This window comes from Medicago sativa, chromosome 5 (genome assembly GCF_051527215.1).
Source record: "Medicago sativa cultivar Bolivia chromosome 5, Bolivia_mono, whole genome shotgun sequence".
NCBI lineage: Eukaryota > Viridiplantae > Streptophyta > Magnoliopsida > Fabales > Fabaceae > Medicago > Medicago sativa.
The window spans coordinates 55,851,634-55,866,365 of NC_140753.1; the positions used below are offsets into that span (position 1 = coordinate 55,851,634).

Sequence of the window (14,732 nt, forward strand, 5' to 3'; positions counted from 1 at the left end):
CACCCAATTTCTATAGAAAAGCCAAGACTTGATTAATCCTCCAATTTCACTCCGAACATACTCTTATTTTAATTTTTTGTTCTAATCCTCCAATTTCTATAGAAAAGCCAAGACTTGATTAATTTGAATTTTGGTTAGAGAGTACATAAAAAGGGTTAAGAATTGTTTCAATTATCACCCAAACTCGATTACTTCTAAATACGTCCGTCTTAGCTGAAACACAATCAATTGTGTCAAATCACTTAGATATTCTTCTTGTATTTCTTGATTTTTTTCTCAAAATTTTAAATTATGGAATTTCATAAATGAAAGTTGAAACTCTCACAATCCAAATAAAAATAAAAATCCCATCTCACTCTTCAAACATGCAATGTACGAGCCATAATTGATGTACGGTTAGACTTATATTTCAAAGGAGAAAATCAATAATTTGGTTGTTGAGACTTGATTGAGAGTGGATAACCTTATGAATCAATAGGTTTCAAAATTATTGACAAGAACAACTATAATTTTTTCCACTGCGAAACTTCATTGTTATGTGATGTTGAAATCCAATGATCAATATATTGTTACTGTATAAATGGCATAATTTCATTGTCTTCTACTATATACCCAATAAATAATTTGATTAGACCATCCAAATGGAGGAGATTTAACTCAATAAGTCTTGGAATAAGCAAAAAAACACTCAATAAGTCTTGGTACCACCAAGTACATGTACAAAAACCCCAATGAGAATAACAAGTCCCACCAATGTTTAATTATTAAAAAAATGAATATAATATATATATTATACAATTATTGATAAATGATATAATTAATGATGGGAACATCAACTACCTAAAATGAAGTATACAATTGGTAAGACAAAGTAATGTAATACTATGAAGTCTTCATAGTGTCTTTATTGTTTGGTAAGTTATTAATTAACACCATACTATGGGTGCCTAATTCAGGTTCACCATACTTTGTTCTTTAAATAAAACATGGTGCTCTTAGTGAATTTCCATTGTAGAACTTTGCATAGGAACATGAAATTAAAGAAAGAAAAAAGGCTTCCATCACATACCTTTGTTTGGTGTAAAATTTGGTTCTTTCCTCAATTGGATGTAATAAAGGTCAATGAAAACCAGATATTTATATAGTACAATGTTTATATTTAGCTACCAATATGTCCCACTTTTGTAATATAATAAGTTGGTAATCAATCATGTTTAAGGAAAAAAAATGGTCGATATTATTTAATGGGTCCTGCTAACCGGGGCACTGGTTAAGCATACCATAAAAGAGAATTATTACCATAAAAGGAAACTGTTTTTGACTTTATTATAAATTAATTACACAATTTCAATGCATTAACTACTAAGTATATAATTTCCTTTTTCATATCCTTAACCATTGTCCCCGGGGCACCGGTTAGCATTTCCCTTATTTAATATATATTTTCATTTTTATGCAAAAAATTTAGTGCGTCCTTTTAAATTTTAACAGAATATTTCAATTTAAAACATTTAAAAAAAATTGAAAATATATATTTTTATTAATTAAAGTGACATTAATAATTATTTTACAACTATTTTATAAATGTATTGTGGGGGGTTTGAAATTTGTATCATTAGACAAGGAGACAAATTCACATCGTTTTCAAGGTTAGAACCTACTGCTTTATGCAACATTCATACCAACTGAACTTTGTTCACGAAGACGTTAACAATTATATTCTATGACTTAATAATTTACTAAATGGTCGAATTTTCCTTTTATGTTTTCATTTTTATGAGATTTTTTTTCAATCCTATTTCATTGACCATTTTAAGGCACAGTTTGCTTTTATAGACAAATTACTTGACACATGAATAAGGAAAGAGACATTTACCAAATCACACAATATAAATGAGTACCAAACATTGTTGACTTTCATTCCATTGTTTAAAGTGCAGGAAATTTGTACTCTTATTTTTGGCTCAAGTATTTAATGAGTTTTAGTTAAGGTCGAATCAAGAAAACTCGAGTCCGATTATTAGTTGGAATAATTTTTATCCAACTTCATTTATCTTTTGACCAAATCTTGACCATTTTCAATATAGAACTTAGGGTGTGTTTGGATCACCAAAGAAAGTGAGAGGAAAGATTGTAAGAGGAAAGATTGTTAAAGGAAAGAAAGTATGAGGAAAGTGAATGGAAAGTGAGATGATTGTTTTAGTTGTTTGGAATGAGTGAAAGTGAAAAGAAAGTGAAAGGAAAGAAAGATATCTATTTAATAAAATGACTAAGATATCCCTATAAGAAGGTGATTTATATATAATAACTAATTTAAAGTTTATAATTTAATTAACAGTAATAGTAAAAAAATACATAACGGTACGATTAAAAAAAAAACCGGAAAGATTTACTTTCATTAGTTATATTTTAATTTTAATTTAGAATATTTTAATGTCAAGTTGTAAAGCATTTGCTTTGTGGGTTTTTAGGTAATTTTACTTAAAATAGTGCAATCACCATGCTTTCCATCCTCAAGAGCGCAGAAACATATTTTGTATGGGGCCCAGTCAACAGTACCTTTCCTCCCCCATTTTGATGTGGTTCCAAACAAAGGAAAGAATGTCAATCCTACTACTTTCTATCCTTCTTCAATCTTTCCTACTAGTTTCACCCAAAACAAACAGACCATTAAGCATACAAAGGAGATATAAAGTTAGAATATAGTTTTATTTTTGTAAAACTTAAAATCTGAAAATACATAAATCATCATTTATATCTCTACACATATGACAATAAACTACTACTTATAATTTATCCAAATTCAATTGAACAGTGTACAGTAGTTTTGAAAAAGTTAAGAAAAAGTTGTTAATCATTGATTTAGAAGGGTAAGGGGAAGGTATTAGGTTGGTTAATGAAGTCCAACAAAAGAAAGTTAAAAGAGCATTGAATGCATTTTATAACTTCTTGGACACACACACCACTTGCCTTGTTACTACTTCACTTCTTCCATTACTCATTTTCTATATATTTCTCTATCTCATCATTCTCTTCATAACTTACCTCATCTTCACTTCTATGTATATATGTTTCAACAATGAATCCTTCTGAACAATTTGTAGAACAAGGAATATCTCACCAGGTACTCATTTTCTTGCATTTCAAATATGAAATTGTGTATACTGTATATCTATTATTAATCTCTTATGCTTGGTTTCATTTCATGTATCAGAATTTAAAGAGGACATCTTGTGCAAATGTGCTGACTCTAGCATACCAAAGTCTTGGAGTAGTCTATGGTGACCTAAGTACTTCTCCTCTTTATGTATACAAGACCTCATTCTCAGGGAAATTGAGCCTTAAAGAAGATGATGAAGAAATTTTTGGGGTGCTTTCATTTATCTTCTGGACATTTACTATTATTGCTCTCTTCAAATATGTTTTCATTGTCATGTCTGCTGATGATAATGGAGAAGGTACAATCTTCAATCATTGATGTTGATACTTTTGGTGTGTGTCTTTTCAATTCCTTTGGATTTTAAGCTGCTTAAGTCAACTCAATTATAACTACTCATCAAGGACACAATTATTTTTATGATCACATTATTATTCAGCCAAAACTCATATAAAGGACATTTGGATATTTTTGCTTTACCAAATGAATAAAATGATGACAGAAGCATTGTATATTCTGTCATTTGTTCTTTTTGAATTTATATAATTTGTATGAGCCATAATTTTCCTTCTCTGTCTTGATGTCTAATATGATTACTTAATTAATTGATAACTATTTGAAGATTAATTTTAGACTTTATACTTTTGGTTTCTTTTCTTTATTTTAGGTTTCAATTTGGTCACTTTTTTGTTTGGTAATGAATTTGTTCATGGTATAGCTTTTACAAAATAATAATGGATAGTTTTGGAATTTAAAATGGACAAATTTAATGTAAATTTTGGAACAAAAAATAAAAATGGAACACATTGTTATAAATGAAACCATTTTGGAATAAATAGTTACATCTTGTACAAATCAAAAGAAATCTCTTTGGCTCATGAGCATCTAAAAATTTCTTTCTTATGTTCCTTAATTAGGATAATTAGTTAAACCATTGTTAGAATCAATTGTTCAGTTATTGTACTGCAGGAGGCACCTTTGCATTATACTCACTTCTCTGCAGACATGCAAGACTAAGCATTTTGCCAAATCAGCAACCAACAGATGAGAATTTATCTGCTTATTCAACAGAAGATTATGCTGATACATGGCAATCTTCTCTTTTGAAACTGTTCTTTGAAAAGCACCCTAGGTTCCAGAAAGGACTGCTGATCTTTGTTCTGTTGGGAACTTGCATGACGATTGGTGATGGTGTGATTACTCCTGCAATATCAGGTAGTTCGATCAGGAGCAGCCCCTCTCAGATTCTATTATGATGTTTATTTCATGATATCTGTAAGCTATGACCTTAACATCGGCTCTTGGTTACTTGTTGTACAAGTAAAAGGGATTTTGGTCTTATAGTTTAAATATGTGTTCTGTCCCAGTAAATAAAGCGAATTTTGGGTTTAGTCCCTATAATTACCTTAATTTTTTGCTTTTCATCCTTACAAAATCATGTATTTGTTTTTTGTCTGTAGCGTCAACTTTCTGTTTCAAATCATTGATGTGGCAAATACAAGTAAATGACATCCTTTCCATGTAGGATGAATATGTCACGTGTCAACACCACATTGGATGATAGTGACACACATCAACACTAATAGAACACGTCAGTAAAAACGAGGAGATAGAAGTGGCATATCAGCACCGTGTGGCAGTGCTGATGTTCCTGCCAGTGCTACGTGTCACTATCATCCAATGCGGTTTTGACATGCGGCATTGTTATCCTACATGGAAATGATGGTGTGTACCTCTATTTACAACATCAGTTTTTTTAAACCGAGAGTTGACGCCAGGGACCAAAAATGAAAACATTTGTAACATTTGTAAACATAATATTTAGACCAAAAAGAATTATGTTATCCATCATTAGCAATGTCACAGATACACATGCATTCCTTAAATTGTAACTTTAGCTGATTACTAATTGCTAGAATTCATTATTTCTCATTAATGTGATTAGACAAAAGCACATTTCAGAATAAATAATTGCACTGTCTACCGAAAATATACTGTTTCAAGAGTTGATCCTTAGATAAAGTTCTGTACTTGTCTGTCCATTTCGGTCTATGACCATCCTTTTCGTGTCTTATTTCAGTATTTTCAGCAGTTTCAGGAGTTCAAGTTAAGATCAACCAACTCCATGACAGTAAGCCAGCCGAACTTTGATCATTACCATTATGTCTATTCAATGCATAATTTTAAAACTGTACATTATGTATTGCGCAGATTATGTTGTTGTAGTCTCATGTATCATTTTAGTTGGCCTTTTCTCCATTCAGCATCATGGAACACATAGAGTTGCTTTCATGTTTGCCCCAATTGTTGCAGCATGGCTTTTGTGTATCAGTGGTATTGGTATATACAATATATTCCGATGGAACCGACAAGTATATTGTGCACTTTCTCCGGTCTATATGTTTAGGTTTCTCAGAATCACTGGCATTGAAGGATGGTTGTCATTAAGTGGAGTTGTGCTTTCAATAACAGGTACCTAAGTTGGTCAATTTTGTTACAGTTGTGTTATTTGAACAACCAATTTGGACAATTTTCACTTCAACTTTTGAAGTGATTAACGCAGCTGAAATAAGTGGTTAACTTTGTAAGTGATTAATTGATATATGAGATGTCAAAACTCATTAACCATCAACCTAACTTCAATAAGCACAAATTTGGACGTGATTAATCATAATTTTCAAGTGTTCAAATCTTCATATAGTTGAACACCTGAAAATTATGGTTAGCCACATCCAAATTCGTGGTTAATAAGTTTCGACACCTCATATATTTATTAACCATCTACTAATCGTAATTAAACACTTATGCCAACTACATTAACGACTTAAACATTTTTTCGCGAAAGTTGTATGAAATTGGTTGTACAAAATCATTTCTCTTTTATTAGCAGCTAAAGGGCTATGGGATTAATGTTCCTATGTGATACTGTCTTAGGTGTGGAGACGATGTATGCTGACATGGGTCATTTTTCTGCACTCTCAATAAAGGTAAATTAAAAGTATACAATAACTAACAATATTGATCAGAAGTATATTAGTCTAGCATACAAAAATGAAATCCGATTTAACAGTTACACTTAAATCTCAGATAGCTTTCACATGTTTAGTATATCCCTGCCTGATTTTGGCATATATGGGTGAGGCTGCATTTCTCTCTAAGCACCATTATGACATTGAGAGAAGTTTCTACAAAGCCATACCAGGCAAGAATTCACTTTAAGAAACCACAAAAATATCGATATTGTTTATGATAACTCTAGGGTAACTGTGCCACTATTTTTCTGCAGAAGCTGTATTTTGGCCAGTTTTTATAGTAGCCACCTTTGCTGCTGTTGTAGGAAGTCAAGCAGTGATTTCTGCAACGTTTTCCATCATAAGCCAATGCTGTGCATTAAATTGTTTTCCTCGAGTCAAGATTGTTCATACTTCTAGCAAAATATATGGACAGATATACGTTCCAGAAATCAATTGGATATTAATGTGCCTTTGTTTAGCTGTCACAATTGGCCTTAGGGATACAAACATGATGGGTCATGCATATGGTATGATATCCTTTTCCATTGTGTTTAAATTAATCAATCATTTTTATCCTAAAATGTGTGCGGCGGTGTCACAATAGTCTCTAATTTATCAAATTATAAAAGTAAAATGAAAAACTACATAAACGCGTCTTTCATTAGTCTGTTTATTCATCAAACATATCTTTCATTAATTAGTTTTAGTTCTCGAACGTTCAAGTAGTCAATTCGGTCCATAACATTACAAACAAAAGACACGCTAGAGACGTTTTTGTAATTCGGATACAATCGTTGGCTATTGTGATTAAGCCTCACACATTTAGGGAAAATGACTGTTTACTCTTATGTTTACTTATTACTAAATTTAAACTATTTTTCTTGGTTTGCAGGGTTGGCTATCACCACTGTTATGTTTGTGACAACATGTTTGATGACACTAGTAATTATAATTGTTTGGAAACAAGGGATAATAAAAGCACTTACATGTTTCCTATTGTTTGGATCTATTGAACTTCTTTACATCTCAGCTTCTGTCTGCAAAATCCCTGAAGGCGGGTGGATCCCAATTTCGCTATCTTTCATTTTTATGGCCATAATGTTCACATGGAATTATGGAACAATGAAGAAACACCAATTTGATGTGGAAAACAAGGTCTCAATGAGCAAGATGTTATCCTTAGGACCATGCTTAGGCATGGTCCGTGTACCGGGAATCGGTCTCATTTTCAGTAATCTTGCTTCCGGTATCCCGGCTATTTTCGGTCATTTTATTACAAATTTACCTGCATTCCATCAGGTGTTAGTTTTTGTATGTGCTAAATCAGTTCAAGTCCCTTATGTCAGTGAAAATGAAAGATTAGTCATCAGCAGGATTGGTCCGAAGGAGTTCTACATGTTTCGGTGCATTGTCCGATACGGTTACAAAGACATGCAACAAGAGAATTACAATTTTGATAATAAATTGGTATCTGCAATAATACAGTTTATAGAAATAGAAGACAGTGTTCCAGAACAAACAAATGAATTGACTATAGATGATGGAAGAAACTTAAATATGGAAGATCTTGGTGGTTCACAACACACTTTGAAATTGAATTGGTCACATTCTGAAAATAATTGTTTACCATTTTCATGTGATGGCCAAGAACTTCGAGACGAGTCCTATAAAGTCGAGTCATTGCAGATTTTAAAAGCCAAAGAATCAGGTGTTACTTATATAGTTGGGCATTCCTATGCAGAGGCAAAAAAATCATCTTCCATTTTAAAGAAGTTTGGAATAGATGTCGTTTATGCTTTTCTAAGCAAAAATTGCAGAGAACCTGATATTATGTTGGAAGTAGCTCATACTTCTTTGCTAGAAGTTGGTATGGTATACCATGTCTAACTCTAACCTTATTATACCAAGGTATTTGCATAGAAGAGAATAGATATAGTTTGTAAATGTTGGTCATAAACATTAACAATGACTTCTACTAGCCAGCGATCAAGATCATTAGGTTCTAAGGTTTTTCATCATTGATCTCTAAAGAGTCTTTGATTCTGTATCTAAGAATGTAATTTAAAAAGTGTTTCAAAAAGTAGAATATATATACTTGTACTTTTGTTGAAATGTAGCTACTGAGATATGACACAATCATTAAAATACTTTATTTATATTTGCTGAGATGTTATTTCCTTTGTTTTCTTCTATGTAAATATTCTCTATTTTCATGTATATATTTCAGATGTAATTAGATTGTACGGTTATTCTCAAGTTAACCCTTTCATGAAAATTTCATCTGATCTTGGTGTATAAAAATTGTGTTTATGGTGAAACTAATGTTCCCTTTCTAATGGCTACATAACCAGCACCTGACATTATAGAAACTATAGTTCAGAATTAGCAAATAACGTAATTAATAAAGCTAATGTTTGAAAAAGAAAACCAATTATCATTGAACCAAGGAAAGACATAAAATTACAGTTCAACAGACACTTCCAATTGAAAATTAGAATCATCATTTTGAAAACTTGTCTGCACTCCCAAAGTAGCCGCATAGACCGTATGTGGCTCAATCAAAAGGGATCAATTCTGGTCAAAAGTTTCTTCTTCTTCAATCTAATTAATAGATAATTTCGGAATGTGTTCTATCTTGTCCCAGTCCTGGCCTATTCCCTCCTTACATCGCTCCGCTACAGCTGGGCAACCATAAATTGTCAGAACCTCAAGTGAAGTGAGGTGCCGAATACCTTCTGGCAAGCATCTCAATCTTTCACAGAAAGCAATCTCCATGGTTCGAAGGGATCGTAGACCTTCAAAAAGTTGTTCCGGTAATGAGTCAAGCTCACAACAGTGATGGATACCAAGATGCTCCAAAGCTAGGTTGAAGGCTTCACTTGGCAATGCTTTCACTTTTGGGAAATCTGATATTTCCAAAGTTCGAAGACAAGTCAGGTTTCTCAACATCCCTTTTGGAAAATATGTCACATCTTCACCTCTATTAATCTCAAGGGTAGTTAGGCCGTAGAAACTAGAGATTGACTCCAGTAACTCATTGTTACATCCATCTACAATGAGTTCTTTAAAAGATGAAAGGCATGGCAACCCAAGTTTAGGGCAACCAACGATGGCCAACTTAGAAAGTCGGGGAAAAATCTCCCCCGTTTCCACTTTCAACAACCGTTCCAAGTTAGGTAAATTACCTAAAAGCAGCTCCTCCAGAGATGGGAAACCCCTAACCTCCACACCATCGCTTGATTCTTCATCATCCACATACTGCACATTATCCATATTCCATAATTGGAGTTTTTTGAGAGATGGTAATTTAGCAAGTGATGGAAGCCACACACAGTTTTTGCAATAAGAAAGTCTAAGAACAGCTAAACTACTTTGAATTTGGATCCAACAAGGGAGGTGCAATCCGTCATAGCCATGTATTTTCAAGATCTTGAGATTTGAGTGAGGTTGAAGCACTTCAAGTACTTCCTCGGTGCTAGTAGCAGGTGTCTTGGTTTTACGCCTGTTGTTCCATGAGAAGCATATTTCCTGAAGTTCTTTTTTATCTATCAAATTGGCTTCTCGAGCTTCAGACAAACTTCCAATATTTTCTAGGCACGTAATGCTTAGTTTTCCTCCTAGCTTTAGATCATGTAATTCTGCCAAGCTGTATCCAATCTCTAAGCGGACAATGTGTTTACTTAATGTTCTTAGGGAAGATAATTTTCCAATGTTAGGGAACACACGAGATAATGCATCACAATTTTCAATAACAAGATGTCTGAGATTTTGTAAGCAAGTCAAGTGTTCCGGTAGACAACGAAGTTTAGAAAAATGTTTCAGTTTCAAGATTTCCAAATTACGCAAGCTATAAATTGAGTCAGGTAGGGTTTTTATGTCATGGAAATCGAACAGCTCCAAGTACCTCAAATGAATTAAATTACTTAGCGATGATAAATTGGAAGAGTTTGTGCGTAAAACCCGTATAGATGTTGGGAAGTAATCAGAAAATCTTGTGTTGTAAAAACCTATCTGAAACAATGTTCGCAACGATTCAACTTTTGTGAAAGCACCCTTGTCAAATAATGACGGTGTTGCAGATACTAAACCAATATGGTGTGTGCTTCTTGACAGGTCAGTAATGTTTGTATTGTCCAAAATCAAACACTCCGATCCTATAATTGATTGAGCAAGATCATGGACAAGATCATGCAACTTGAATGAAATGCCTCCTGAATCATCGACGATCTTGATTTCTTGGAAAAATGACTTTTGGCACAATTCATTCCAAATCATATTGCCAACATCTTCTACCTCCAAATTTTCCCTTGATGATATAAATCCGTTGGCCATCCAGAGATGAATTAAATCTCCCTTCATGATTTCTGTATCTTTGGGAAACATGGCACAGAAAGTGAAACATTGTTTTAAGGTTGGGGTTAAATGAAAGTAGCTCAACCTTAAAGCAGGCAAAATAGAATTCTCATTCGGTAAAGACCAAATCCTGCTATCTTTAATTTCAAGCCATTCTTTTTCTCCACTCCTTGAGCGCATTAGACCTCCCAATGCTTGTGCTGCAAGAGGCAATCCCCCACACTTCTTTACTATCTCTTTTCCTATTGTGACAAGCTCAGTCTGCTGCTCTCTATCATGTCTAAATGCATATTGTTTGAACAACAACCAACATTCATATTCAGAGAGACCAGACAGATGATGAGCTTGGCATGTTCCCATGATCTCAGCAACATCCTTATCACGAGTGGAAACTAAAATGGATGAACCTTTGGATCCACTTGACAACACGGATTTCAACTTATTCCATTTCTCTTGGCTTAATCCAAATTCCAGTTCTTGATTTCTATTCCACACATCATCCAAAACAAGCAAATATCTTTTACCTTCCAACAATTCTTGCACTTGTCGTTGTATAACATCTAAATCTAAGGCATCACACTTTTCTCTTGTGAAAGATTCTATAATATTACACAAAATTTTGTTAACAGAGAAAGCCTCAGAAACACAAACCCAAATTTTTGTATCAAAATTGTCACTCACCCGGTGATCATTATAGACTAATTGAGCAAGAGTTGTTTTTCCAATACCACCTAAGCCAACAATTGGATAGATGGAAAGGAGGTCAGAGCCCTTTGCTTGGGTGAGAAGAAACTCGACAATCTTCTCTTTATCATCTTGTCGACCATATACTTTTGGTTCAGCGATAATAGAGCTAGTTTGACGCCATTCAGCCACATCAATTGACCTTTCCCTAACCGTAACACATTCTCGTAGTAGAAACTTGTTTTTACTTTCAGCGATATCATCAAATCTGTTTGTAATTTCTTTGAACCTAGTGCCAATTTTATGGCGAAACATGATATTCTTTAATGTGAAAGAAGATATGCCATTTAGTCGAGTGGATTGAATGGAACACTCATCAAGAATATCATCTAGTATGTAGATTGCATCTTTGAGTTGTTGAAGCCATACCTTTATAGAGCGGTCTGTTATTTGTTTCTTCTCGGCATCTTCAAGAACAGCCTTGATCAAATCTAAGGTGGTTGATAGCTTTAGAGCCTTGGACTTGATACCAGAAATGGTTGCAAATTCATTTTGAACAAGAGACAATAGATTTTCAAACACAACACCAAGTAAAGCTTCAGCCATTTTTTTTTTCTTTCAGAAAAGAAAGAGTTGAAAATATGAGAAGTGTTATAGTAAAAAGAAGAACGGTGAGAAAAATGTAATTGGTATATACAAAATTCAATAATTGATGCTACTTGCAAGGTTCCATTAGGATTAGGAGATTGGGATGTTTGTAGGACACAGATTTTCAATCACAAATTTATCATTGTGGGTCCATTATTGACTTTCTTTGTTTTCATACTTGAACACCAATAAACAATCTAGTTTTACACCACTGGATTGTACAATTGTTGGGATGAGCTTGATTGAGCCACTTTAAACTTGTTTTTATATCAACTTTGATTTAGATATTGTATAATGTTTATGTAATGATGAATGCTTTAAACACTCTCTTTTAAATATTACATCTAAAATTTACTTTTTCAAATATTTTAAAAAAGTCCGAGTATATATTTAAGATTAAAAAAGATTGAAAAATGCATGAAAAATAATCAAATAGAGGTTATCCAGGTTCACATTCCTGATTCATCTCTATAGCAACCACCTTTGATATCTTAGTCTTTGACTTGTTCAAATTGCATTCAATGCTTACATTCTCACCTACTCCCTATCTTCTCTTCTATACATGTTTTTTCTTTCTAAATAATTTTATATGTACAAATGAAGAAATAACTTTGAATAATAAGCAAATATCCACTATACTATTTTATTTCATTTAGTAGTAATAATTGTTAAAGTTTTCGTGAGTATAGTTCGATCGGTAGCAACATTACATTGTATATGGAGGGCTAAAGATTCGAATCTCAGATTTTTTTATTTATTTACTTTAAAGTTAAAATTTTAATCAATATACTACTTGATCAAAAATAGTTCATATGTAACATTTAAATCCAAAAATGATATAGATAAAAATAATATAAATTTATAAACATTGATAGTTAAAAAAAAATGAAAAATATACAGTTTCAACTTTCAACTAATCAATAGGTTGATACAATTTCTCTCATTTTCTTGTTCATGCTAGCTGTAGTTCTTGCTTAATTTATTAACACTATTATTAACGTTATTATCAAATGAACTCAGTTCAAGGCAGAGACCTTTATCACCGTAGCTGATAACTTTGAAAGAGTATAAGAACCTCTTAAAAAAAAATTAACAAAACACGGGTTAAATATTAATTTTTAAGCATCAAAAATATAAAAATTTATATTTAATCATCTATCGTTAAAATAAAATCAAACTTTTTTAAAAGAGAATTCTATATTATACTAAACATGACTGCGAAAAAAACAATTCAAAATTTCAAATGATACACATGACTAGACTTCAAATGATACATATTTAACCTTTTATTTTTTTTGTGATTCTTTTTTTTTTTTTTTTTTACAAATAAGTTTCCATGAAAAACGGTTTAAAAACTAGAGTTAAATAAGTTTTTGGTCTTTATAAATATAATTAATTTTTTTAGTCCTCGTAAAAAAAGTTACATGTTTTTGGTTCCTATAAAAAAATTCAGCACATAGTTTTAGTCATTGTTAAATTAAAATTTATTTAAGTATGTTTAAATTTTTAAATTTTTGAACGATTTTTTACATACTTGTTTAGAATGTTATTAAAAGTTACTCCATAAAAATGAGCAGAAACTTTGATTTTTAGGTCCAAATTTTCATTACTTTTATCTTGAAATTTTGATCCTTAAGGGGGTGTTTGTTTCATAGATTGCAAATTTATTTCCAGAAATGTGACATTGGGAATCCTTGGTTCCCATGTTTGTTTCAAGTTATCATAAATTATGTCTAGGTACATTTTATTCCTCAAAATAAAATTCACACATGATTTTTCCACTTTTTATTCACATGTTAAAGTATGAGAATCTTTTACTCCCTCCGTCTCACAATAATTGTCTCTTTACTGTTTTTTATTTTTCTCAAAATAATTGTCACTTTAGAATACCAATGCAGCATTTATTATGTTTTTCCATCATTATACCTTTATTTATTGAATTTCATCCAACTTAACTACTCCACTAACTACAATTAATAAGGGTGTTTTAGTAAATGATACTAATTTTACCATCAAAATCAACACAACTAATCATTTCCTTAATAATCGTGCATAAACCTTAAACGACTAATATTAATAGACGGATGGAGTATTCTCATGGAAATAAGAGGTAACCCACCCATAACTTCCCACTCTCACGCTATTTTAACTCTTTTATTTTTTTTAAAAAATTATAAATTAAATATATTTAAAAATATCCCTGAAAAGTTAAATTAATTACCAAACACTTCAGTAGGATTAAGATTCCTATGAATAATGTCTCACGGAATTTTATTCCCATGATTGTAAATTTAATCCTTGAAACAAACACACCCTAAAAGATTCATATTTAATTCATTACGTGTTAAAAAAATCTAATATTTTTATAAAAGAGTTTCTTATAATGTTATTAATATGTTTGTAAAAAATCATTCAAAATTTTAAAAGTTTTAATATAATTAAACAAATTTTAATTTAATAAGGACTAAAATTATATGCTGAAATTTGTTATACGGACCAAAACATGTTACTTTTTTTATGAGAACTAAAATCGAAATTGACTATATTTATGAGGACAAAAAACTTATTTAACCTTAAAAATTATAATTACATTTTTAGAGTCAAGAAAGTTAATCAATGATGCCTAAAATTTTTAATAAGTATGAAATTAAGTATAAATATTTTTAACCCATTTGGGTTGGCTTAGTGGTGTTAGTTTCAAATTTTGAAGTCTACTCCTCTTAAGGTCTCATAATTGATTTCTTCTGATAGCAAATTTCGGTGGACTAAGTCCATACATAGCTCTGGCTTTAAATGAGTCCCGCAAGTGAACAGTGAGATTGAACCCCTTTAAATGGATCCCAACTAGTGACGGTGAGTTTAAACCTCTCAAATTA

At 31.9% G+C, this 14,732-nt stretch overlaps 1 protein-coding gene and 1 pseudogene across 3 annotated transcripts; one reads left to right on the forward strand and one right to left on the reverse strand.

Annotated features, from left to right (window-relative positions):
• The first annotated feature begins 3,036 nt into the window (after positions 1 to 3,036).
• On the forward strand, positions 3,037 to 8,344 carry LOC146923252 (potassium transporter 1). Of its 2 annotated transcripts, none has more exons than XM_085715936.1 (9): positions 3,037 to 3,124; positions 3,215 to 3,458; positions 4,127 to 4,372; positions 5,238 to 5,288; positions 5,369 to 5,629; positions 6,092 to 6,144; positions 6,245 to 6,359; positions 6,444 to 6,698; positions 7,064 to 8,344. In XM_085715936.1, the coding sequence occupies exons 1-9, from the start codon at positions 3,080 to 3,082 to the stop codon at positions 8,056 to 8,058; spliced, it is 2,265 nt and encodes a 754-aa protein (XP_085572062.1). In that variant the 5' UTR covers positions 3,037 to 3,079; the 3' UTR covers positions 8,059 to 8,344. The 2 variants fall into 2 exon arrangements, with proteins under 2 accessions (XP_085572062.1, XP_085572063.1); XM_085715937.1 differs by having other exon boundaries at positions 5,471 to 5,629.
• A 240-nt stretch (positions 8,345 to 8,584) lies between these two features.
• Positions 8,585 to 12,089, reverse strand: LOC146923253 (putative disease resistance protein RGA1 pseudogene; annotated as a pseudogene). Its single transcript, XR_015012804.1, has one exon. The product of XR_015012804.1 is annotated as a putative disease resistance protein RGA1 pseudogene (transcript).
• Between the last annotated feature and the right edge of the window lie 2,643 nt (positions 12,090 to 14,732).